We start from the raw sequence: 27,124 nt of genomic DNA, 5'->3' as shown, positions 1-27,124 counted from the left end.
TGGGTAAAGGAGACAATTTCCAGTAGGGAGTGGTCAGATATTTGCTACAATGATAAGAAATTTCTCATTAAAAATACTACTGGATATAATTTTATAGTCCTCTTCTACAACTGACTCTAGAGCATTTTTTGTCATCAAAAGAAGTCCAGTTTTGTCATTCCCAAGAATATACAATGCTACATAGTGAGACTGTGGGTCTTCTGGTTTGTATTCCTAGTTCTGTCAACTCAGTGTGATTTCTTTTGGGGCTTATTTTGGCTGATTGTACCAATGAAGTAACTCCACCAGAGTGTTTTGAGGCTTGGTTAATGCTTGCAAAGTGCTTTGAAATCCTTGCATAAAAGGTGCTACGGAAGTGCAAAATATCTGATTAGAGACTAGGGGTCTAGAATTGTTCATGGAGATCCCTGGCTTTTCTGATGGAGAATGTTAGTACTTAAGTGTTAAACAACCCCCCAGGTCTGCAGATTTGTTTAAATACCAATTATCTTCATTCTTGTACAGCTCCAGTGAACGGAACTGAATGAGAAGTCTACACCTGTATGCGATTAGCATTGCTGTTTAAATGAGGTGTCTCAGCGGAAGTTAAAACACACACAACTCCGACACTAGAACCCTTCTTCATACCTGGATGGAGAAAGTTTCCATTCTGAAGACTTCTGCTTCTTTCAGGTGTAATTAATCACTTGCCTGTCTTCTCTCACAGGGCCTGCTTACCCTGGGGTTAATCTTGCTAACTGCGTACTTCATGATGCAGCCGTATAGCCCTTCGCCACCTGAAACCACGCTCTCCAGAGCCCATGGCTGGGGCTTCCTCGTTGGTCACATCCGACTGCTGTCTTTGCCTATTGCCAAGAAGTACATGCTGGAGAGTAAGGAAATAATTTCTTTGCTGTTGCATAACAGGTGTAGTGAGGCCGGAAAGACAATTGACTCTGAGTTGAACAGTAACTGCACATGCCCGTTGAATGTTTCACTTTCCACCAAACTAATAACACTTTACTGTGATGGTGCCAGTCTTGTTTCTAGCACCATATTTACATGCAGTCTGTTTTTATCAGTAGCCAGAGCATGAAGTTAGCCTGAAAAAGATTCCCCAAAGCAGTTTCCCAAAGTGTAGATCTAGGCTAGGGTGTATCTTCTCTATTAACTTTTTATATCAAATCCTTCTTGCATGTTCTCTTCTTCTAGTACCAAAGACTCTGGTAGAGAAGTTCGCTTTCCCTCTACCAGCGTATAAAAATGGTGTCCTTGCTTGAAGTGGCTCGGTAAGATACGCAGATATTGCAGTGATAGAAGTACGGGGAGGGCCTTGATAGATAGATTTGCCTGTAAACACTGCCTCTTCATTCTCGGTTAAGCAAAGCGACCTCCCACTTGCAAATCAAAGACCCTGGTGTTTGTGAATAGAAGTTTGAAATGCCAGCCTGCAGTTCTGATTGGTTTAGGGAAAGGCAAGCTTTGCCCATTAGCGTGTTGGGAGGAGACTCTGGGCTTGATAACTGCAGCTTTTGTACCCCTAGAAGTCCCAGGGAAGTCAATGGCAGTTCAATGCATGGGATATTAGTGCATTGAATCCGTGATTAGGTGTGTCCATGTCACAGTGATGAACACAGTGTAAATGCCTGGATAGACATAATAGGAATGGAAAAGTTTGCGCTGAGTTCTCATTTCCATTCTAAGTCCGTTTCCAGCAACCCAGTGGGACCATAGGTGGTGGGCAGTAGTGTAGGGTCCTGGGGTAATTTTGATAAATCCCTCCTCCAGACTTCAGTAATGACAATAAACTTTTCAGTTATTCTAACTGAGAAGGTGGCGTGATAGTGAGCATCTTGCAGCTCATTGTAAAGCAAAGGCTCAAGTTCTTGCCCTGAGTTGGTTTATATTTAGCGTCAGCGGTTCATTGTGTCCGAGTTCCATTATCTGGCTTTGAACTTCCTGTATCAGCTAAAAAAGACCCTCTGAAATGCCAGCTCCATTCTGCCTTTTCTGAGTGTCTGTCTCTGTTCCGTTGACATAAACACTAGACGGGCTATTGATTGAATCCCATGTGGGTGGGTCATGTGGGTGATTCATTTCCTAGCTTGCAAATTGGGATTTCATGGGCAAAAAAAACAGAGGTGAAGGAGAGGCCTCTGATTCCACACTGGCACTGGTAGCCTGCTTATCTAACTTTCCCTATGTGTACTTGCAAAAAATGTCCTTGATGCCCATAAAACGTGTCTTGACTTCTCTGCTAGAAAGAGAAACACGGCAGATAGTTCTAGGTTTTAAATTTTTTTTAACATGATCTAGTTAATAAAATGCCCAAATACTTTTTAAACACTTTCAGATGCTGCAATTTGTATGTACACAGTTTTCTTGAGTGGGGAAAGGACAGTAAGGGTTCCTGGCACTGTGGGAAATATCTAGGAAGGAGGCGAAGTCCCAATTCTGCTTCTGTTGAAGTCAGTGAACATCTTCCTATGAGTTCAGTGGGAGCTGGATCTTTTTACGTTGGGGTGAATGGTAGGAGATGGAAAGGCATCCTAAGGGAATAGGAAAAGCCAGGGACTCTGGGAAGTTGGGAGAAGGAGCTGTTTAAAATTTTTCAAGTACCATAACTTTGCATGGATTTTAAATCTGTTCTAGACGGTGAAGCAGTGTGGTTTGACTAAATCCCAGAGGTAAGGAGAGGAGGAAAGCAAGGAGTCAAAGATAACCCCCCAGGCTTTGCAGATCGAGTGCTGTTGGGACTGTTTCATTTTGGGGGGTTATTTTTGTGTGCCACCTATATGGTAACCAGAGCACCCAGACTTGTGCTCTGCAAGGTAACTTTAGTGTCTCTGCCATCTTCAGGAATAGGGATGTCATCTCTCGTTGGAGCTGTCTCTTGGAAAAGAGAGCTGTGTATCCAGGGCAGCCAGTGTTGATTGCTGACGTGGCATGTACATGAGCAGTGGTGGTGATCGGCGGTTTCAGAGTGCTGCAGTGTGATTGGGGCTGTGTAAGAAATAGTGCAGAGACGCTAAAACAAGGGAGTGCTTGGGAGATAGAGGGAATTCAGACAGTAGCTGGTGTCCACAGACAGTAGCTGGGAGACCACCCTTAGTTGATCCATGCTGCAGACCTCCGACCTCTTCCAGCCTGGCAATTCAATGGGAAAATCCAGCTGACTTGATGTTCCCTGGAACCTGTGAACGTGCGCAGTCCACTTTCCTGCCCAGTGCTTCTGTAGGAAGTGTAGTTCACAGCTTGGTCAGTCACTTTTGCTACAGTTCCCACGCAGGATAGATAATAAGAGGGAGTGAAAGCTGCTGCTTGTCTTGGCAAATGGAATACTGGGCACCCTGGTCATTAAAAAATGTTAATAGCTATGGTTTGACCAAGAGGAAACCAGTTTAGGGGCCTAAAATGTTCTGCCAGTGACCTCTGTGGAAGGGCCAAGTGTCTGAGATGAGTTCTGATATTCTTTCAAGCTTATAGCTTCGTGAGTTCAAAGGAGCCTCTTTTAAATCTGTGCTGCGCTTGGCGTAACTAAAAGGGCAGCGAGGAGAGAAAATAGCAGAACACGTGTGTTGGAAGGATGTCGGCACTGAGGGAGAGGAGTCCTTTAGGGTAGTGCGGGAGTGTGTGACTTGGAGCAATGAGATAGGAGAAAGGAAACATGCCAAATATCAGGAAATGCAGTGAGATCGATAGACTGGAATAGTCTCCCAGCAAAGCAGAAGCACCATCGCTTTGGACGTTTAAAACTGGGCAACATGCTTGCCTGAGACAAATGCTAGAAAATATATTGCAAGGACCTTGCACTGGCAAAGGAGGAAGGAAGGTGGCACAGTTAAGGCCCTCGACAGAGACTCAGGAGATCTGGGTTCAAGCCTGGCTATGCTGCAGATTTCCTGCGACACCTCGGCAAGTCACTTCTCTCTCTGGGTCTCAGGTCCCCATCTGTAAAATGGGGATTATAATCTACCACCCATTGACTTTCTTATCTATTTAGTTCTTTGGGGGCTTAGGGTTTCTTACTACGGGTATGTACTGTGCCTTGCACAGTGGAGCCCTGATCTATAGGCCGCACCCAAGGTGCACTGCTCTGGTAGTAATACTAGGCTGGAGTAGATGACCATGTGGGTTTTTCCCTCTTTGTCTTTTATGATTCGTTTAGCTCTGAGGCCCGTTTTGGGTTAAACTTGCAACATTCCCTTAGCGCTCCAGCCTTTCTTATTGCTTACTACAGAAAGGTCATAATGCTGAGTTTGTCATCCTACTCATTTCCACAACTGAAGGTTGTGATGGTCCTAAAGGCAAGATTAGGCCTTTGCTAAGAATGGCCCAAAAAGAGAAACTCTGCCGGGAGGCAGAAAGCAATAAAGCAGTTAAAGGGGAAGGCAAAAGGAGCAGAGAAAAATACTAACCAAGGGATCAGATTTACAATGCAGTGTGGACGCTCAAGCATGGGCTTGGAAACACAGAGTTCACAAGCCCGGGTCTCTCAGACCCATGTTCATTGTAGACGTACCTTATACGAAATAGGCCTGACAGCCTCAGTCTAGTTCTTGGTAGACAAACATCAGCCATGCAAAACCCACCAATCTAACTGGCGCTGTCATGGGCAGCGTCTGTATGGAGGCAAGGGGCTGCCGGGAAGGGAGTGTTATGATGATGTATGTTAAGGATTGTGAGGCACTCATACTATGGTAATGGGGGGCCATACAAGCACTTAGTCAAAATAGATGCTTTTCCCAGGGGCTATGTGGAGCTGATACGTGGTAATGGACGGGACATAAATAGCTTGACAGACTGACCAGCTGGTTCTCAGAAGGTTCCCTTCCCCCCCACCACATCAAAGTAGCTGCATACTTCTGATATTTTTATTCTCATTTCAATGTGAATTTAGATGCCAGATTGACAGCTGTGGATAGTTGAACCCTTCTCAAGAGAACAGGTGCAGCGTGGGCTGCGTCAGCTCAGGCCTCCTTCATGCAGCCTGCTTGCCTGCCACGCACCTGCCCTGGAGGGAGCAGCTCTAGGGGCAAGTGGGTAATCCACTTTCAGTGACCCACTAGTGGTGGTCTTTGTGATGTGGATGCCTGAGAAATGGCCTGAGATCCAGCCTGCCAAACTCACTTCACACAGGTCCCCAAACAACCTTCAGATTGTGGTTGTATTCCTGCAGTCCCAGGAGCCCGAGTCATGGGCCAGGAGCCGTTGTGCTACGTGCTGTACAAACACAGAACACAAAGCGAGTCTCTGCCCCAAGAAGCTCACCCGGGAATGTTAATAACTTTCAGTCACAACTCAGGCTGGATTTGAGCCAGCGAACTTGAGGGAGAAGGTTCCATTGCCCCTTTGCGGTCTCCTGAGCAGCCCAGCTCCCTGAAACAACTTTCTCTTTGGACACTTATTTTCTGCTTCACATTTTGGTCGCCTACTAAAATGAAAAGAATAGTGAATATTTTCCACCATCTCCATTTCCCATAGGAGCCCTCAAGTTGTCCCTGAATCACTTGGACACAACAAAGGGTTGTTTTTTTGTCTGTGTGTATTTAAATTTTAAGTGGATTGGAACTTTATTCTCAAATCTTTCTGCCCCCCAAATTGTTAATGAAAACCTCAAGGATTATATCCCTTTCTAAATGGTGTTTACGCTAATATTACCTGCTGTCGGGTCCACTAATGCACCCCTCAACATGCTTTGCAGCTGCGTTTTAGTTTGGTGTGAAGGCAACCACCCCTGAGATGAAACAGACAAGTCCTACGTCATTGCTCCTGTGGTAAAATAATCTTCCTGGTTGTTTCTGCCATGAAACTGAATGAAATGCCCATGTTGGCAGAAGAAGCTCCCCCTATCTAGGGCCTGATCCTGACTGAGCGTCCTCTACCCTGATTGAAATCAGTGGGATCTGCAGGTACTCAGCACTTCTGAAAATCAGGGCCAAGACGTCTCACGCTGGGCACACAAAACCGGCAGCACATGAGATCAGAGGCTGCTTGTGGAAACATTAGCCCCTGTGACTCTCCCCAGGCCACAGAGGGGAGTAAGTGTTGGAGATTAGAATTTGGGAGTTCCTGGCTCCCAGTCCTATGCTCAGACTACCAGGCCACCTAGATCAGAGGGGTCTAAAAATGTGTTCAAATAGATTGTGCATGAAACTGATCAAAAATTAGCCTTGCCACAGTTGTCATGTTTAAGCAACAAAATGTAACTCAAGTGGGGTGGTTATCATGTTGCAGAGCTCCGCTCGGGTGCATTTGAGTGCTAAGTGGTGGGACAGATCACGGAGGGAGTGGTTAGCTGGCCCTGAATAGTTGGGAGAAAGTACAACAGCAATGTTTGTCTTTTGGCTGGCCACCTCGGTTTCGCTTGAGGCTTGTTTGGCTCCCAACCACGTTCCAGCTTCCCTGTGAGTTTAACCCTTTCCAGAGTAGCCTTTGCTGGGCCAGCCACCCACAGATGTGTCTGTCTGTCTATGGGACTTATATGGCCCTGATTACTGTAACATCTGAGCGCCTCACAATCTTTAACATACAGCATTTATCCTCCCAGCCCCCTGTGAGATAGGGCAGTGGTATCATTATCCCATTTTACAGACGGAGGACTTTGAGGCATTGAGGGTATATCAATACTACGAGGGCTACAGTTGCATTGTAGCACTATAATGTAGATACTTGATACAGCGCCAAAAGGAGATTTTCTGTAAATCCATCCCCTTCGAGGGGCAGTAACTAGGTTGACGGTGCCACATGACAAAACAACCTAGCAGCATTTACACCGAGACTTAGGTCAGCTTAACTGTGTCTCTCAGGGGCATGAATTTTTTCTGGTGGAGAAGGAACCGACCCTGGGTCTCTCATGCCCCAGGCTGGCGCACTGACCACTGGACCAGCCTTCCTGTCTACCGTCAGCCACAAACCTTGGTCAGAGACGGATGATGATTTTCGTTCGCTTCCCAGCGAAAAGCACTTCTGCCTAATGGGGCGCTCGGCTTTTGCACCGACTTCGCTATGCCCCAGGGCTTCCTCTGAATCCTGTTGCTGCTGCAAGCTCATGAGACATAATAGCAGACATGTGTGTTGGCTCATGTTTTTTAAAAAAGAAAAAAGGAAAAGTCAGGCTGGCTTTGCAGTGGAGGGTGGCGTAGATTCTTTGTATTTTTCAGCTTTACTTTGGCCCTCATTCAAGCAGTGGAGTTGTTTGGTTGAAATTGCTGACGGTAAACGAACGCCTCGTTATTGCGGGATTGTGGAATGCAGAAAACTTGCTATGTTTTTGCATTTGCAAGACGCCAGTATCTCTCCTGTTCCCTGGCTCCCTCCTCTGCCTGTATGTTTGTTAGTGGAGGTTTCTGTGAGAAGCACTGATGTGCTACACCAGTGAATGATACCTGCCTCTCAGGGCTATTGTGAAGCTTCATGTGTGTGTTGTGATCCTTGGATGGAAGCAGTTATAGAATTGCAAAGTGGTGGTGTTATTGTCCTGTCCAATTTGTGCTGGGAGTCGGAGTTGTATATGCTGCCTTACAGGTCACCTGCTCATAGCTGGAGGTGCAGGGTGGAGTGGATTTCTTAAAGGGTCTTTCGGCCAGCCAGAACTTTTATCTTTCAACTAGCAGATTTGTTGCAGCAGAATTGCCCTGCTTATTCTGATCACTTGTTTACATAAATTGTGGATCCAACCATTCAAATGAAGTTGGAGATTTTATTTCCCCATTTTCAGTTGGATCAGAATGATTATTCAATCATTCTAACTATGAGTGAAAGTTGTTCTTTGACCAGCCACTTGCCCATTGGTGAAATACATGACTTTGACCCATGAGACATTGGCCCATTTGACCCAGAACAAACTGAAGGCTATTTTGTTAGTAGGTTTCCCTTGGTAGATGTTTCCCACCAGCTTTGAAGGGAGATGAGCTATATCCAAATTACCCAAAGGTAGGGGTGAGGATTGTGAGCGCTCGGCAGGGGCCATCTCTTTATACTGTGTTTGTACAGTGCCTACAGAATGGGGTCTGGGTCCATGCCTGGTTCTCTTAAGTGCTACCGCAACATAAAACAGAACCTGGCTCACATGAGGAGAGGGTCAGGTTCCCTTAGGCATCTCTGCCCCCGTTCTCCCTTAGTTCCTCTACCACTCACCCTCTTGTCCCCTTCCCAGTGTCCCTCCTCCAACCTCCCCTACTGTCCATCCCCATAATCCCCACTTCCCAGAATCCTCCCTCCCCCTGCCAGCAAGCTTTACAGTGTCTCATTTCTTTTTTTATAAAAGTACTTTGATTACATTCCCCCAAAATGAAAAAAACCCCTGACACAGCCAGATTTTAGCAATGTGCTTTCCCACCCTTCCCAGATTTCTGACCGAGATGAGACTTGACCTGACGCTGGCTGGGTAAGTTCTTCAGGATCAGAGGCTTACTGCTTAGCCCCTCAAGCTACCCAGCTGCCGTGAAAGTTTTCCACCTACAAATCCTCTTAGCCTCGCTGTCTGCACATGTTCAGTGATCTGTTTGGCGCTTGACCCTTACTCCAGAGCCCAACTGGAGAGCCAAATTCTTGCTAATAACATTCTGAATTTTGTTGCCCCGCCAAGGGCTAGTGGGTACCATGTGCTCTGGGGGTAGCCCTCAAGCGAGTGAGACCCTTGTGTCAGGTTCAGATCCAAGGTTTGATCCCTAGGTCTGGGCAAAAAAACAATATGCCTTTTTCATAAGCTGTTAATTTGGGGTGGTGGGGCTGTATCTTTGGAACCCGTTGGTTAAGTGACCTCAAATTTGGTTCACTACCCATACCCCGCACCCCCATGAAGCGTGCCAAATTTTGAGGCAATCTGGATTTTAGAGCACTAAGAAGAGTCTTTGTTTAAACGGAAATGACATCTCAATCTTAACTATTGTGCAGCTAGCTCTCCACTGTAATAATAAACACTCCTGTGAAAATAGGCTTTTCTGAACTCAGCTGATGTCTAATGCACCAATGTGGTCTCATTCTGACTTTATATTATAAATGACCGAGTTAATTTTTAGCCTAGTTTAAAAATCACGATGAATCATTTTATTTGTGGAGGAAGGATGGTCCTTGTAGCAAAGATGCGATTTCTGGCCCTGACTTGGCCACGGTCTTGTTGTGTGATTTTGAGCAAATCGCTTCATCTCAGTGATCTTAGTTTCCAGAGCTGTAAAATAGGGATGATCGTAGCTTCTTTCCTCAGAGACTAAATTGCATTCATTCATTAATATCTGTAAAGCGCTTTGAGATGCGTAGGTAGCAGACTTTTCAGAGAGTCGTATTAGAGGATCTTACAGTTATGTAGTGCTTGTCATCCCGATGGATTCCCAAAGCACTTCGCAAGCTGATTCATTGGGTATAGAATGTAGAAACTGCAGTAGAGACAGGAGAACAAAAATATACACACTACAAATGGGCAAGGGAGACACTCAAGGGGGCATAGAGGTTAGAAGTCTGCAGCAGTGCTAACATGGCCATTGGCTGGTCGCGTCTCAGAAGCAAGCACAGATGGGAGATGCGACAACAATGACTCTGGAATGGAGGCCAAAGGCAGTTAAGTGCTGTCAGGGCTGGCTAGAGGAACTGAGAGCCTTTGTTTAGCTGTGCTCAATCTTGGCCCAGAAACGGGGTGCCTAGCAACACCAAGATGAGGCCTGCATCCTTCCGCAGATTTAATGAAGCTGTTGTTTAACTCTGTAGTTTGTCCAGATAAAGGATTCTGGTCATAAGCATGATGACAGGTTTCTGTGACTTTGGCCACATTTTCTTTTGCTGTCATGGCAATAGTGGTTCATTTAGAACAGAGACCTCACTTTTAGGTTGAGGGCTCCGTTCTGCAAATCCCTACTTCCAGAAGGGCTCGTTAAACTAGCAGAAAACGACAGAACAAGCTCCCATGGCTGAAAGTTGAAGCAACTGGAAACAAGGAGTGCATTTGTAACAGTGAGGGCAATTGACCATTGGAATAATAAGGGATGCAGTTGGAGTCTTCATTGCTTGCAGTCTTTAAAGCAAGATCAGATGTCTTCCCAAAGGATCTGTTCTAGCTCAGTGGCAAGTTATTGGGCTCAGTGCAGGAATTAAAAATCCTGTGCAGGAGGACACACGAGATGACCATAATGGCTCTTCTGGTCTTAAAGTCTGGGAAAATAGCCCCTTTTTCTTGTGATCTCGCCCATTGACATCCATAAAAGTACTTGTGAAAAAGGCCTGCAAATGTGAGTAAGGATTTCTTGGGCCTCAAGCAATCATCATCAGAAACTGGAGACCCTCTCAGAAATTTGTCGGACTGTTCAAAATATTCCCCTTTGTTCAGGGATCTCATTAAAGCCATTTTGAAAGGCCTGTGGTTTAAGCAGCTGTGCACAGATGTTGTTATGGAAGGATCAGCAGATGTCCATATCAATCGCATCCAGTGCACCTAAAATCTCAATAGATAAATCATCCACTGGCTCTCAAACCAACAGGATAGATGAGTCATTTTGCCATGCCTGTAGGGATCCACCCCAAGCCTGAATTCACCTTTGAATAGTCTTGGGTTAAAATTAGTCACGCTTATTCCACAGCTGGTTGGAACCCATATCTCTGAGGCTTATCTGTCGACCCACCCAGATTTCCACTATTCCGGTACTTTCTGACAATGTAGTTCACATCCTGTGAGGGGGGCTGCAGCATTGGGTGGTTGTTACTGGAAACTGACCAGCACAATCGCCATAGAAGGAAAAAAACAAAAATTGAGCACGTAGACCCAGCATATAGAACAGCGCTCTTTAATCCAAAGCACATTGAAATCAATGGGAAGACTCCGGTGGAACCAGGATCAGGTGGGTTTAGTGCTGTTACTTCAGACTTCCTCGGACTTGTTCAGAGAGAGGAGGCAGGAAACCCAGAAGAAAATGCGTCGGAAACCGGGTTGTGAGGCTTCTTTGCGTGACTGTCTCTCTGCCATGTTTGCTTGGTGCAGGGAGCTCTTTTCCATTCAGCATGAATGATGATGGCCGTCCCTTTCTCTAAAGGCAGCATCTAGAACAGTGACTGCGAAAAAGCTGGGACCTGATCTAAAGCCCATTGAAGTCAATGGGCATCTTCCCATTGACTTTGGAGCAGGTTTTCCAATGCAGAGAACTCATCTTCGGTCCACACACAGTAAACTGCCACTGGTTTGCCTAAAGGAGCTTTTCTGAGTCTTGGGTGCTTTGTGGGCCACTCGGGGAAGCTTGTAGAGGCCAACTGACTCTGAGGTTAGCCAGTGAACTGTCAGCTCTTAACATTTTGATACTTACACTTTCTGAAGCACTTATCTGAGCTCTAAGCTGCCTTTGCTTCCACAAGCATAAAATTTTCAGCAGAGTCGGGGCCGCCCCTAGCTCTCCGCATCATGGTGCTCAGGGTCCCTGAACTAGATTTCCGGCCTTGTCTCTCAGCCTTCTGCTGTTGACTGATGTTAAATCACAACACGGCGCCTTTCCATCAGATCCATGTGAGTGGGCTGCCATTGACTTCACTGGGGTTCTGCACAGCAGTGCCAAGCTTGTTAAGAACCTTTTAGTTTCCAATCCAGCTGTGCTGCACACAAGCCCTTATTGGCTTCGACATCCATGTGCATCTGCAGGTTTAAAGACCGTTGCATTCCTCGGTGAGGAGAGGGCCAAATATTGAGACAGTTTGTGGAAATGTAAAAGAGGGTGGTGTGGTCATTTTAAACAGATTATAACTTGAACTACTTGTTCTGTGTCATGGAAATGTTGACCCAAAATCCCTCTTACATTAATCACAGTAACATTCAAAAAGACGTTGTGTGTTTACATTAGCAGTAGCATATAAGAGCCCCATTGCGCTAGGCTCTGTACAACTACAGAACTAAAGGAGGTCTCCAGGGCACCGACCATAAGTTTAAGATGAGACGAGAGGTGGATATGACATGCAGGCAGGGAGCGTGATGTGAGAATGAGGCAATATTGGTCAGTTGCCTTCCCGCAAAAAGCGAGAGGGCTGTATGAAAATATAGCAGGGGAGGGGAGTTTCAGCTTGACCATTGCCTCCTTAATGTACATGTGTAGTAGGACATATCAATACAACAGCCACTCCCACTCATCCCATGATCAGGCTACACAGGAATAATTTAGCACGCTTGCAGCTTTACATTGTAATGGACCTTGATATAATCGTAGCCCGACAGCAACAGTCTGTCCTGTTTATATGAAGATGCCTCCTCCAGTTAAATCTACAAACAGATCACACGCCCAGTGTGCTTCATTTAAAACGCCAATGATCCCCCAGGGTGGCTGGACAGAGTGATAATCTGAAAGGAATGTAGGAGTCTGATCGAAATGGAGAACAAATACTTTGTGAAGTGCCTGCTCCAATCCCTTGTGTGCTCTTACAGGCTCGTTGTCCTCCCATCTATGTGCAGTCTGAGCCTTGCATCACTCCCTCCCTTCTTAGCAAGGCCAGGCCCTCCTCTCCGGTCACACTTCTCATGCAGGTCACATGCATTCTGATACGCAGACTAACACCCTCAACAATAAATCTAAAAGATTAATTAAAAACAAACCAACCCAGCCCTGCCGGCAGCACTGGGAATCCATCTCGAATGCTCTCTAGATGGCTTATTCGTGGCAAAAATAAATAACCTCTTCAGTCGGGCAATTGAGAATGCAAATATCCCATGCTAATTCAAAAGAGAAATTCTGGACTGGAGAGCTGATTAACATACAATCCTGCAGGCTACTGCGCTCTCGGTCTCGTGTAGAATTTCAGCAGACCAGTTGGCTACAGCAGCTAAGGACAGTGCTTAGAGGATTTCACGATAAACAGATTATTTTAATGTCCCTTGCTTTATTGTGAATTGCCATTGTCTAGTCCCAAGATATGTTTTGTTGTTCTCTGGCCGTGCTAATGGCGACTGCAGTTACTCCAATGAGATCGTTCAGGTCTTTGTTTCCCATCAGCAACCAGATGCGTTTTTAAATTCACACTCCCTACTGCTGACAAAACAAAGATTTTCCCTTTTCCTTCTGTAAGCTGGGAGGATGGGAAAAGCACACTGAAGTGGCTGCTGCTTCTGTCTGTTAAAACATCATGCATGTGGAAGGGTGCAACTGACCTTTTGCTAGGAATAAAAATGTTACACTTGCATATCTGTTTAACAAAAAACTCTGTGTTTTCCAATGAGAAACAGGAATTCTATCCTGATCCTCCTTAGTCCGTATATCAGCAGTAATACGTGAAATGCCCTGTTCAATTCTTTATTACCTGTGAATCTGTAAGGCTTGAAGCCTGGGACCTGCATGAATAAAAATAATGTAATAGTTCCAAATAACCCTCCCATATTGTTATCCCTCATGAACCGTAAACCTCTGTAAAGCTACTCCTTGACTGTTGGGAAGGAGGGGAGCTAAAGTAGGGGAAACAAATCTAATGCTTTTCCATCGTATGATGCCCACCAGATATAACCTGTTACATGTAATAACTCCAGCGTTCATTCACATTTGGGAGCTTATTATTTTTTATTGATTTTAGTATTAAAAAAGTCTCCAATCGTTTGGGTGCACGTTCTGTAGAAACACTTAGGCTGTGAGTTTTAAAGCCATCTGAAGGATTTGGGCTCCCAGTTCCTGGCCATCCAGACCCTCCAGGTGACTTTGAAAATCACATGTCTGGATTAAAGCGAAGGCACTATAGGCCTATACCTGGGATCCCAGCTGTTGGAGTTACATGAGATGAGAATCTCTGCTTCTGTTACAAATGTTGCCAGCCCTCTTAGATCACATTTTCAAGTGTTTCTTCACATCCGAGTGTCACTAATGTCTGTCTGAGTCTGCAGGTGGCATGAAACAATAGCTCCACGAGACGTGCTCCATTTGTCTTCTCTCTGAAACGTGCTAGCACCCTAAGGAGGGGGCAGGGCCGCAGGCTGGGAGCAGGTCTAGGGGGGGCACCATGTGAGGTGTGTGTAGGGCTCTGTATTGCTTTAACTCAGCCCTGCCTGCTCCTGCAATCTGCTGTCTGTGGGAAGTCCCCTGCACCGATGTGGAGTGCTGTTGACTTCGCTGGGACTCCATGAAGGTATAAATAAGGGTCTCCCTGTACTGATCAAATTGTATAATCAGGACCATAGCTTTTACCAGCTGAGACCCTGATCGTACAATTGGATGGACCCCTGAACATTGAAGTCAGTGGGGCATTAATCATTAACTCCTCTGTGCCCATTTATCCATCCGACATAACTCAGATCGTGCCCATAACTCAGACTCCTTTCTGACTGGGATCTGTTAAGAGTTGAGCACCCAAATTGATCTTTTAAAAAAAATTACATAAGCAGATAGAAATAAAAATGCTGATGCTTTAAAAAGATACATTTCCGCAGAGTTTCTATCTTGTTTAAATCCAGACCATTCCCTTGCAAGCTCTGCGGCCAAGTCCTAGCAGCACTGTGTTACTGTATAATAGAAACTGGCCTAGGGACACAAGTGGAACCTGCCCAAGCTGAGGGCTGGGTAAAAAGCAAAAAGGCAGCTGATTGTCATAGTCTAAGGTGTGGTAATGACCCCAGTGAGGACATTTGTAACCTGACAACTGAGTTTTGTCTTCTGGGTGTCTTTTAAACGGAAGAGCAATCCAAACATTTTCTTTGTGGATTTGTTTCAGTTTAGTCGCACAATAATAAAGGCCCATCAGATTTCCCCAAACTTCTGTAGTAATGGCATAGTCTAGCCCACATTCCTCAAAGATTTACAGACAAAGAGAAATTTCCATAAAGCTCTTCCATGCACAGCCCCAAGACCCTGTCTCTAAAAACATCAATTCACTGCCTTCTCTAACACCAAAGGAAAAAGAGTCTATTAAAAGCAACATTGATGACTCCAACAAAGCTTGCCCGATTAATTATTTTTAATAGCTAATAAACCTTGGACATCATCAGTAATCTGACAATATTTTGTGTTGGGTTAGGTGATGAGTGTATAATCTGGACTCCGTTACCTTTCCATTTGGCTCATCCTGATATAAAGCTTGTTTTTTCTTTTTCCTCCAGAGTGCCATGACTGGTGGGGACTAGATTGCAGGCAGAATGGTTCTGAGATTCCTGCCAACTGCTCTTGCTGTGCTGCCATTAAAAGCCTCCAGGTAGTGACTGATCTAGGACAATTATCAGAAAACCTCCAGAGGCCTCAGCCCCTCTTAATCAAGGTAATGTGTATGTTTTTAACACCAGAAGGGAGCGTCGTGATCATATAGTCTTAACCATGTGTGTAACACAGATCAGAGAACCACACCCTGTGATATCTGCATTAAGCCCATAATTTCTTGGAGACTTAAAGTGATTGAGATCCTACCACATCCCTTGGTAAATTTTTCCAATGGTTAATTGCTCTCCCTGTTAAAATGCAAAGCCCAGAGGGCTGTCCCTGTTTGATGTGATGCAAGGAATTGGAAATGGGAGAGAAAATAGCCAGGTTAACACTGCTGATCTTTCTCTTTTGCTGTTGTTTAAGACAGGGCAGTATCTGTCTTATGATGAACTGAAGCATTTTCAGTCCCAGTACCCGGAATTGACAGAGATCACAATAGAAGAGAATTCAGCTGAACGTTGGCGCTGCCTTCCAAGACAGATGTTTCCATTTGCCTTCCCCTGGTGAGTTGAGACAAAACACGTGGAAGTTGCATGCCACCCTTTTCCAGGGGTACCCAAGCTCTGCCCAGTTCAGAAACGTATTGATGACTTCTCAGGAGCCTGAAGGTGAAACCTGATTGGCCAAAAAAGATAAAAGCAGAGTTTAGCCCACCTTTGCCCCTAACTGAAATGCAGTCCATGGTGACTGGGAAGATATGATTGAGGTCTATAAAATCACGACTGGTGTGGAAAAAGGAAATAGGGAAGCGTTTACTACTTTTCATAACACAAAAACTAGGGGTCACCAAATGAAATGAATAGGCAGCAAGTTTAAAACAAATAAAAGGAAGTATTTCTTCACACAACGCACAGTCAACCTGTGGAACTCCTTGCCAGAGGATGTGATGTCCAAGACCATAACAGGGTTCAAAAAAGCACTAGATAAGTTCATGGAGGATAGGTCCATCAATGGCTATTAGCCAGGATGGGCAGGGATGGTGTCTCTAGCCTCTGGTTGCCAGAAGCTGGGAATGAGCGACAGGGGATGGATCACTTGAGGATTACCTGTTCATTCCCTCTGGGCACCTGGCATTGGCCACTGTCGGAAGACAGGATACTGGGCTAGATGGATCTTTGGTCTGACCCAGTAGAGCCGTTCTTACATTCTTATGCTGGCCTCAATGCAGAATACTCCATCCTGAGCCATGTGGAGGGCTCCTCTGATCAAGTTGGAGCACTGCATGCTGGGACTTTGTGTGCTGTTGCTCACAGTAAGATCAGGCTGAACTTGGGTCACATGGTACAATTTCTTGGGTATAATCTGATCTCAGTCCGAAGGAAACCTGGGTATCAGAGTTTCAGGAACCATCTGCGTTCCAGATGTAACTATGTAGGGTCTTAAAGTGTGTCAGGGACCTCAGCGTGTGTTGACCATGTCTGTGACCTGTGCTAAAGGGCTACAGTTGTCCAAGGCTTTGACACAGTACAGGAGCATGATAGGGTCCCATCTAGAAGCAACACCATATTTTTACAGGTTTCAGAGTAGCAGCCGTGTTAGTCTGTATCCACAAAAAGACCAGGAGGACTTGTGGCACCTTAGAGACTAACAAATTTATTAGAGCATAAGCCTTCGTGGGCTACAGCCCCACTCATCGTATCCTACCTCTTGTTCAAATATGCATCACTGTGTAAGGGAATGGTGTGACCAGGGCACAGGCCTAGGAGCTGGGGAGTCATGAGTTCTAATCCCAACTCTGATAATGACTCTGTGGGAGCAAGAGCCTTCACCTGGCTGTGCTTCAGTTTCTCCGTCTATAAAATGAGACTAATAATATGTAGCTACCAACCTCATAGGGGTGTCGGGGATGAATGTTTGCGAAGACCTTTGACGTTGGACAGAGGCTATATAAGCGCTAAGCATTATTATAAAGTGATTCTTTAATATGTTTTATAGGAACAAAGCCCTGAATAAAACTCAGATTCTCCAGGAACTTTTCCCTGCCTTGTCTTTGCTGGCGTTCCCAAAGGCAATCTCCCTGGAAAGCTGCTTTCTCATTCACAACCCAGAGTTAGGGAATAAGGTGAGACATCCATCCCGGGGTATGCTTTCCTCTTTTGTGTAGGTACATGACTGCCTTAATGCAGGGAAGTCACCCATGTGCAGAGAGCCAGTGTAAGGCCTGTGTACCAGGAGGTGCTCACATGTTGCTTGGCCTGTACACCAGTGCTCTGCAAAGGAATACATTTCACCCACCAGTGCAATCAGTTGCTTTTCCGAAGTGCACTGGGAAATGGAGAGCCTTGTCTGATGAGTAAAGCATGGGGAATGCATGTTGGGATGGCTGGGTTTTGTTCCTGCCTCACTGTGACTTTGGGGGCCAGTCATTTGACTGCTCTGTGCCTCAGTTTCCCTATATGTAAAATAAGGACCTGACTTGGGGTCTGTCTACCCTACAATTAAACACCTGCGGCTGGCCTGTGTCAGCTGGCTTAGTTGCAGTGTAGGCGTTCAGGCTCGCCCTGGAGCCCAGGCTTTAGGATCCTAAACATGGGAGGGTCCCAGAGCTTGGGCTGCAGCCCAGATGTCTACACCACAATGAAACAGCCCAAAGCACTGCAAGCCTGAGTCAGCTGGCCCAGGCCAGCAGGGAGTGTCTAACTGCAGTGTAGACATACCCATAGCTACTTAGGAGGAGGATTGTGAAGTTGGATTAATGCAGTAGCTCCCGATCATTTTTTGTTGGCACAGATCAGGGATGGGTGCTCCTGAGTGTATCCCCTCACTCTGGGCCTCTGCCCATTCTCTCTCCCACCTCTGGGCCCATTTTTCCTCCTTGTCTTGTTTGTTTTTCTTTGAGTGCGGAGGAGTGGTGGGGCTGTGCTGCTTTGTATAGCTGAAGAGGGGCATCAGCAGCCTGCAGGGCCTTGGATTTGGTATGATTTCATATTGATAACCCCGTAATAAATAGTCCTCTAAACAGCAGCCACTGGCCGGGTTGAGCCGTGCCCGGAAAGGACAGGGAGAGGTGTTGAAGCTCCTTCCTCTATATCTTTCCTCCTTCCCATCTGTTACAGACCCACAGACTGCACAGCGTGTTTGCAGTTGGAAGCGGCCAGCTAACCCTGAATATTGCACCTTCCAAGGAGTGCAGAGGACACTGCAGGACTCTGTCGGTGGAGCTGGAAGCTGGGGATTTCGGTGAGTTCCAGTGCTGCAGTGAGTAGACCTAGGTGGTCCCCTCCCGAAGCAGGGCCAGGCGCCTGATCCCGATTGTGTCTTGTACCAAGTGCCTCCGACAGAGATGATCATCTACTTCCAGCACCAAATAATTGCACCCAACCAACTGTGCCAAGCTGTCTCATGTAGCGGGAGAGAAAAATTACTCCCCAGCCCCTTCGAGGGCTCAGTTTATGACCTGGAGCAGAAGCGGCATAATGCCTTGAGATACTCTACGTAACTTCATGCCTAAGTCCTGATCTCTCACTGTTTTCTTGGCCAAGCCCCCACTGATTTCCAAGGATCATTTGAGTCTCCTTTCCCTTGAGGTCCTGCAGGCAGAGGAGTTTCATAGCCTTGTTCATTAACATTTTCTCTGCATTTATCAAGTCCCTTCTAAAGCATTGTCTTGTCACGTTGCCGAAGACGAGCAGGGTCAGGTTAGGTGATTGCTTAGAGAGGAAACCACTCAGGAATAGCCAGGATGCTGGAGGAAATGGTGTGGATGACTTACTCGCCCCATTCCCTCTGAGTCTGTTCTGATTGATGCCCTGCCGGGGTGCTGCTGGAGGTGCTGCCTTGTGATAGAGATGTAAAATGGAGGCCCTGATCAGCTTCTCTTCTATCTACATATTTATCATAGTGGTGTCTGAGCTTGTCCAGTACAATAACCAGTCATGGGCCTGTCTCATGCTACTTCCTGTTGTGTTTCCCAAAGGCTATGCCAGCGCGGATTACTGGAAGATGAGCTTTAACTCCAGAGGAGCAGAGCCCATAGTCATTTGCGATGGATCCTCTAGCTAAGAACTGTGGGAGAGCTGGAGTCCAGTCCGGTGCGAGAAGAATGCGCAAGGGGGACAAGGAAATGGGTGTATAAAAGCAATGAAACTGGTGCAGCTGAAACATCCCGGGGAAGCAGCTTTGCCCACCATGTGGGAGGCCTTGTGTTTCAAGCAACCGTTTCCCTGACCCCCGAGGTAATACTTGCCCATCCTCCGACGTACCTTGGGAGAGAGGCAGTTGCACTGATCGCTCCCCTCAGGTAAGCCCTGGGGGTGCACACGTTTGTTTTCCTGAGTGCAGGGGGATGCATTTCTGAGAACAAGCTTCTCCTTGTGTCCTTTGTGACTATTGCACTGTTAGAATTTCACAGGGAGCCCCAGAGCGGGTGAAACCGTGACTGAAACCCTCCGGTGCATTCATCCCGGAGAGGTAACATTGGGCCTGTCTATTGGGGCAGCTCTGTCAAGGGGACATATGATTGACATGTTCCATGGTTCCTCCCCCCACATCACAACCCATTCCATGCCCCACAAGGAGGAGAATGAGCCCCGCAGCCCCCATTCACAGACTCAGGCCTGGCTCCCGGCCACAGGAAAAGAATGGGCCTTACAGCCCGGTTGCAAAGACTGCCACACACAGCAGCGTTCTTGTACCAAATGAAGCTGTTTAACCCCCCCCCCCTGTCTCGTTGTGATTGCTCTTCTGCATTATGGCAGCCTCAGAGCATTGCTGGTTCCAATAAATAGTCCCTATGTTCTTCTCCTCCTCTAACAAAAACACCGGTGTGAATTTGGCTGTCCGGGTTCTGAGAGTGCAAGAGCTTTGGCGAGAGCCAGGCTGAGGTGCGGGGAAGCACTGCATAAGCTTCCCCTTCCAGATCGATGAGTGAACTGCACCACCCATGCTCCCCCACGGCTCCATCTGGGTCTGACCTGGAAACCCCTGGTTAAGATTTTCGAAAGTGACTAGTGATCTTGAGTCCCCTGACTCTGACAGTGCTGAGCACCCACCCTGTGAAAATCAGACTCCCTTGAGGTGTCTCAAGTTGGCCACCCAGAATCACTGATTTCCTTTGAAATCTTGGCCCCTGTCTACATTGGCGAGGCAAACGGCACCAGCACCTTACTCACAAATCTTGCTTGCATATACTATGCAGCTCTTGTTTGAAATGTGCTGGCTTGCTTTCCTTGGCCAGTATGGGAAGGACCTAAATGAGGGCAGCTTTTAGGATCTGGTTTACCTGGAAGTTCCTTCTTCCCCCCAGTCATTTGTGTGTTAACTCCTTCCAGACCCCAAAGCTCCATCTCTCTCCAGAATGAATGTTGATTTTTTTCCTGAGTCCCTTCCGAGCTTCCTCTGCAGGTTTCCTGTTGCTTGTGGTGCTCCCCTGTCCGGTGCCTTTAGAGAGGATCAGTTTCATCATGTGCCGGCTGCAGTTACAGCCGTTCCTCCCAAGCCTGATCCTATGGGTCTTTGTTCCTGCTGTGGACGATGGCTTACAGATGTGTCAGACTGAAGTCATAGCCCTGGGCTGCGGTTCAGGACATACTCTCTCACTTGTTTGTATGGTATCGTGAGAGCCTCTTTTGTTTTGAAGCAAGTTAATCATGTTATGAGACACAAGAATCTTTTCATTTGTAAACATCTTTAGGTCAATTAAAAGAACGGAGTGGAACGATTTCACTCCACCCTCTTGCAAGTTTTTAACAACAGCTGGAAAATGGGTGTGAAGCTGCTGCTGGTATTAATTGTTACAGTAATGCTTAGAGGTTCCAGTCCAGATCAGAGCCTCATTTTGCTGGGTGCTCTACAAAGCTAAAACAGAAGAAAGTTACTGTCCCAAAAGAATTTATAATCCAAGGGCACGATCCTGCAAACACTTCCCTACATGCATAATGCTAATGAGTTACTCTGGGGGGGTGTTTGCAGAATCAGTCCCTAAAGAGGGAAAAGACAAAACAGGTTGAGTAGAACGTGAGAGGGTGGGGGTTATTTTAGTTGGCTTTGACCAATAAAGGTCTAATTTAATTGGTAGCAAAATATCGCAGGGAATTAGGGTAGTACAACTCCCAGTATTATTGTTTGCTAATTTTTGGTGGTGGGTTCTATACTAGTGATTGTGTGCACAGCATACACTCTCACACACGTGTAGCCCTCTGAAGGACTGGATCCTGTGCAAGTTACCCTTGATTTCAATGGCAGACGGATCATGCCCTAAACACACAAATTAGGGACCGATGCTATTTACAGTTTGGCAGCTTCTCAGTTTACATTTGGAGGCTAACAAGGTTACCTCATCAGCTTCCAGGTTTCCCTCTGCCTCGCTCCATTTTTATTAAGCATTCAATGAGAGACACGCACAGGGGCTGTATTGGACTGGGTGTTAAGATCATGAGTGAGTTAGTGTTGCTGTTGCTTCTAAGTGTCCTTGAATGTGACTCGTAAAAAGTTGCAGAGAAAATTGCCAGTAGTCGGTTAAATGCCTGTGTTTTGTGACCCCCGTCACTGCCAATGCAGCTCCCTGGCTTTATGGAAGGACAAGAAATCAGCCAATAGGACAATCAGCTGTCAGGCTCTCTAACAAGCAGTGGGTTCTAAAGCTGGTTTATGTCTACTCTACAGACGTGCACCCATAAAAATGGCTCCTCCCCAGCTCAAACACAACTAGCAGAGCGTTACGCCAGTTGGCCAGACGATGGTGAATCTGTCCTGATTGCAGATCTGCTTTCCAAGTGCACTTTTGGTCTCTGCTTAAGTTTCCAGAGCTGTGTCTAGGAGACACAGTGCTCACATGTCCAAACCTCACTGCCTTTGGAATTTACATCATTTGTTTTTACACTTCCAGTATGCTTTCTCCTCTGCTTCCAAGAGCTGCAACGCATTAAAGGCAGACTTAGCTGCTAAACCAAAACAGGAGGAGGCTGATTTTACTCTGCTTGTTAAGATACTGAAGAATCAAATGTGGCCCCATCAGCACTAGAGTACAAAGCCCTGGTCTGTAGCATGGTTTCTGTCTCTGGCAGCCAGGGAAATAGCGTTAGCACCTTGCTGTGATTCAGTACAGGCATGGCTGTCGGGGTTTGAACTCTTGTGTGGATAAGGCCAAAGGAGAATGAGGCTGGTGAGGCTGAGATGCAGCGTGCTCCTAGTCAATGCTTTCCAGGCTAGATAGTCTGATGACTGCCGGCAAGAACTGGTCCCATCCCACCCACTACCCCGTTTGTGTTTTGGGGGCACAACTTCTCCCAACCAGAAAGGCAGCAGCATTTCCAAAGGCAGTAACAGGTTTGAGAGGTGGGGAAGGGCAATTCTATTCTTGCAATCTCCCCAAACCAAGGACTTAGTAGAGAAAGGGTTAAATGTTGCCCCAAACAGCCAGCCGGCTCCTGTGGCTCTGGAGTTTGTAACAGAGTGGAGCAACCTGGCCATCTTCTCAGTTACTGAGGCATCTTAGCAAGTGGATCAGGTCGTTGATGCTGTATATTACGTCACGGGTGTCAGTGGCCTCCAGTGTTGCCCGACATTTGTGGGCCCTTCTGCGTACAACATGTCTTAAACAGTCCCTGTGTGCGGCTAGTTGCACACCTTGCCCTACTCTCTACTGGGGCCCAACCCCATTCACCTAGTTCATCCCTCTTTTGAAATTCACTGCGTGCCTAAATGCTTCGTGTATGAGCCTGGAGATGGACTTGTACCTCCTTGAATGCCATGGCCTTGCAAAGCTGCTGTGAAAATTCACCAGTCAAGGCTCAAAACTTGCTCACTTGCCCTTGCCCATAATGACCAGAGATAACGAAACTGTCGTATCTTACTCGCCTGTAAGGAAAGACTACCTGCTCCAGGGAAGGGGACAGGTAGAACTTTGCAGAGGCTGGTTTAAGGCCTGTCTCCGATAATCCAAGACACTGTCTATCCCGATCTCTCTGGTTTCTGAACTCAGGGTAACTGAATGCAGGAGAAAGGAGTCTGACTACTTTCCTAATTTCAACAGTGGGAAACTAGGGGGATCTGGACATCCAGTTCCCATTGATTTTTAACAAGAATTGTGCAGTGCTGCAAATCTGAATCTCTGACTCCCATTGCAAAGCCCTGGAGAGTTTTCTAGGGTAAGATCCTACTGGAGTCAGATGGCTTTTGGTGCATGTACCAGCCCCTCCCTCAACAGCTGTTGCAAAGTGCCCACTCTCCAGATGGGAGGGGAGGCACTGGGTGTGCTGTATGGTGCACTTTGTCTTGGCATATGTCTACGCTAATTGCAGCTTGGGTAGACGTGGTGAATACGTGGCGGCATGGACCTCAGCACGGGCTAGCAATGCAAGTACATACCCAGGATGTCAGGTGGGCTTGTAGAGCCCCACGTTGAAGTCCGTGCCACCAGGCCTTCACTGCTCTTTTTAGCTGTGCCAGCCAGGTTAAAGCTGGCATGGATATGGCTACCCAAGCTGCAGTCCCACCTCTGATTGCAGCGTTAGATACAGCCTTAGAGGAACGAGGAGGAAAATCAAGTTAATAGTGATTTGAATGGTAACCGCGCTACACGGTATGAGGAAGATGAGCCTACCACCCTTTCTCACGCAGGTAGACCTGCCTCACTGCAGTGGGACTGCTGTCGTGAGGAAGGGTTGCAGGATCGACTCCGATCCTGCAGTGTGCTGCGGTGCCCTTGGCTCCTTGTTAATTCATTGGGAAATAAGGGAACTCAGCACTTTCCAGGATCAGAGCACAAGTAATGAGCAATTCCAGCAGCCTTGCAACCAATGAACAGAAACCTTTCACCGCTCAGAGAATTCAACTTTCTTCTCTTTGTATATTTACTATCAAGAGCTATCTCTTCTCCTCTTCTGGAATACCTGAAAATAGGTGTCTTAAAGGATTGAGGGACTGTTGTGTTAACATGAGAAGTGCTGGCCTTTCCTTTTGCTGTGCAAATTCCAACAAAGGAGCATTGATTTTTTTTAATGTTCTCTCTTTGTGTAGTGGGAAATGGGGGGTAATATGGTTAATTGTGACATTATTACAAAGACTCAGGGGTATGCTGGGCAAACTATTCTATAGATATATGCATAAAGACTGTTGAATTATGCACACTGTACATTCAAGTGGCTGTTAAAGAATGTAAATATGCAGGGAATTTTATGGATGATTATAATTTAATATATTGCAAAGTTTGTAAATACTTGGGAAAAGCCTGTAAAGAGTGTAAATAAATCAGCTTTGTATGTAAGAAGAATTTAAAAATTGTTTTTACTTTTTGCATTTAAATACAAACATTGATGCACCTTTTCCCCCAATGTGGATTTTTCTTTTTTTATTAAAGAAACAGTGTCGTGGGCAAGAGCCGTGGTTTTGTGACTATACTTAAGCTATAGCGTAGAGGCCCCGACTTTTTGGTTCCTGGGGGGTGCTTGACCCCTGCTCTACCCTGGGGCCCGCCCCCTCTCCAGCCCTTCCTCCAAGCCCCACACCACCTCTTCCCGCCCCTGATCTGCCCCTGCCCCACCTCTTCCCACCCCTGCTCCTTCCCCTCCCCTCCGGCACCTGCACACTGCGGAACAGCTGATCACAGCAGGGCGGGAGGGGAAGGCGCTGATTGGTGGGGCTGCCAGCGGGCGGGAGGCGATTTTTTTCATGGAGTCAGTGCCTGTGCTACGGTGGCAGAAGTGGTGGAGGAGGGTATAATAGAGATCTGCGTATGCTGGGTAGGTTGACGACAGTCAGCATACGGCATTAAATATCTGATGGTCTGATAATATTTTGTCGTTACACATCAGTAACATTTTCAAAAATGTGTAAACGATTTGAGCCTAAATCTCAATTGCAAAAGTGATTTAGTCTCCTGAAGTCTTGTCTACACTTAAAGCTTTGCAGCTTTACCTGTACTATTGTGGTTAAAGTGGCAACCACACGAGGGCTGTTGTTGGTATATCTGTGTCAGCAAAAAATCAGCTGACATAGATAGCTATATCAGTAAAAGCAAAGTAGCTTTTGAAAATTGGATTTAGGCTCCCAAGTCACTTAGGTGCTTTTGAAAATGTTACCCAGAGGCTGGTATTTTCAAAGGAGCCCAAGGAGTTAGAGGCCCAACTCCTGTTGATTTTCAGTGGGCTCAGGGTACCTGATGCCCTTATTTTCTTTTGGAAACGGTAGCCGTTGGGCCTGATCCAGAACCCACTGCAGTCAGATCAGACCCACAAACCCCACTGTGCGTTTTATATCTCATATGTTATGTAACAAAATTATTTGTTCCTAATGATGCATGGGTTTATTGCAGTTGCACAATACATTTCTATATTGAAGCATTTGAATACAAGAAAGCCACATTCCTTTCACACTTACCTAATGGGCCCTGCAGGAGACGAGCTTGTCAGCACAGGGGTGGGAGCTTGGTGCTTGTTTTGCAGCACCTCAGTGCTACCAACGTTGGTTCCAAAAAGAACAACTGTGGGTGGGATCCTGGAGTTGAGAAGCCGCCCTTGATCAGTTTAAAATTTGCCAACAGCTGCAGCTGACCCTGCCAAAAAAATCATTGTTGCTAGTAGACGAGCCATGGCGATTTTGAATGGGTTGGGGTGCTGCTGGATACCCCACCCAAACCACAAGTTCCAGCACCTGGAGTGCACCAGGAGAGTCCACATGGGGCAGTCAGAGCACAACACACAGCCTGGGGCTTGGGTGGTGGATCCAAGCAGACATAGAATAGAATATCAGGGTTGGAAGGGACCTCAGGAGGTCATCTAGTCCAACCCCCTGCTCAAAGCAGGACCAATCCCCAATTTTTGGCCCAGATCCCTAAATGACCCCCTCGAGGATTGAACTCACAACCCTGGGTTTAGCAGGTCAATGCTCAAACCACTGAGCTATCAGGTCTCCCCCCTTGGCCATAGATAGGGACAGGAGGGGATGGAGGAGACAGAGGTCCAAGTAACTTCCCTAATTCCTTCCTACTTTTTTCATAAACATCCCTAAATGTCCCAGAGCAAGTTTGGCATTTCTGTGTTCAGGGTAGGAAAAAACGTGAGGTGGGAGGGAACGTGTGTGTGTGTGTGTTAAATGGATATATATTAACAATTCTCCTTTAATTCCTCTGTTATTAAAATTGTGCAATTGTTTTGTCAGCTGTATTTAGAATAGCACTCACTGCGTAAAAAGCAAGTTTCCCTCTTAAAATGAGGAAAGGACATAAATTCTTTATTTATACCTCTTCCAGTAAGGAAAAATTAAATACATTTTTTAAAAAACACCCTATTCTTTTCAAAATGGCCGACCACCAAAAATGCACATCTCCAAAAATGATACCTAGGGGCCCTGGAAAGGACGGAAAGAGTAGGAGGGACTTCCAAAACCATAGGGCCAAAAAGGGGGTGGGGCAAAAGGCGGGGCCATGAAGTGTAATATGGAGTTCTGATTGGCACAATGCCATGATGCGGGAAAAGGAAACCTGTCAGAATTCTATAGTGATGAAAGACATAGAGCTATTACTACTCTCCCTTACCACCCCTACGTATGCAGTTTCATAAGGTTTTTCTCACTTCCTATCCAACCCAAAAGGTTTGGGAAGGGCTATAAGCTCTCCTGCTTAAGGGCATAAGTTTAACTGATGAGGGCCAGGAAGAAACTTTCTGTGGGGAAGGTTATTCCATAACTGCCCACTGCACCTTCCTTAGGTGCTGGCCGCTCTAAGACATGATAATGGACAAGATGGCTGGGACCCCGCTCTGACCTAGAATTACAATTTCTGCATGTCTAGTGTTGCTGCTTGCTGTTAAACAGCTGCCGTGTTCTGCCCCAGAGGTGGCTGCATTTCATTGGTAGGTGAAATGATCCCTGTCTATAGTCGGTGTTTCCATTTGGAAAACATTTGGGGATCCTCTGGAAGGACAGGGGAGGAGTATAAACATAAGTAATTACAGCACATCACAAAGTGTTATATTAATGTTTAAAACTGAAATTACAGCAGTAGCAGGGCCCCAAAATGGAGCTCCTACGATTGTGGAAAAAATTAATACCAGGATTTCACACACGATAGC

At 46.4% G+C, this 27,124-nt stretch overlaps 1 protein-coding gene across 6 annotated transcripts in view; it reads left to right on the top strand.

Annotated features, from left to right (window-relative positions):
• The window catches only part of C21H6orf89 (chromosome 21 C6orf89 homolog), a 33,816-nt gene extending 9,435 nt beyond the window's left edge, over positions 1-24,381 (top strand). For all 6 annotated transcript variants that reach the window (XM_037884889.2, XM_043533634.1, XM_043533632.1 and 3 more), the window contains 6 exons: positions 707-872; positions 15,020-15,174; positions 15,480-15,619; positions 17,052-17,178; positions 18,173-18,296; positions 19,033-24,381. In XM_037884889.2, the coding sequence (XP_037740817.1) occupies positions 707-872; positions 15,020-15,174; positions 15,480-15,619; positions 17,052-17,178; positions 18,173-18,296; positions 19,033-19,118 (798 nt within the window). In that variant the 3' untranslated portion in view covers positions 19,119-24,381. The remainder of the gene's footprint in view (positions 1-706; positions 873-15,019; positions 15,175-15,479; positions 15,620-17,051; positions 17,179-18,172; positions 18,297-19,032) is intronic.
• Positions 24,382-27,124: the final 2,743 nt, after the last annotated feature.

Source organism: Chelonia mydas, chromosome 21 (assembly GCF_015237465.2).
Source record: "Chelonia mydas isolate rCheMyd1 chromosome 21, rCheMyd1.pri.v2, whole genome shotgun sequence".
Lineage (NCBI taxonomy): Eukaryota > Metazoa > Chordata > Testudines > Cheloniidae > Chelonia > Chelonia mydas.
This window is presented reverse-complemented; position numbering and strand designations above follow the sequence as displayed.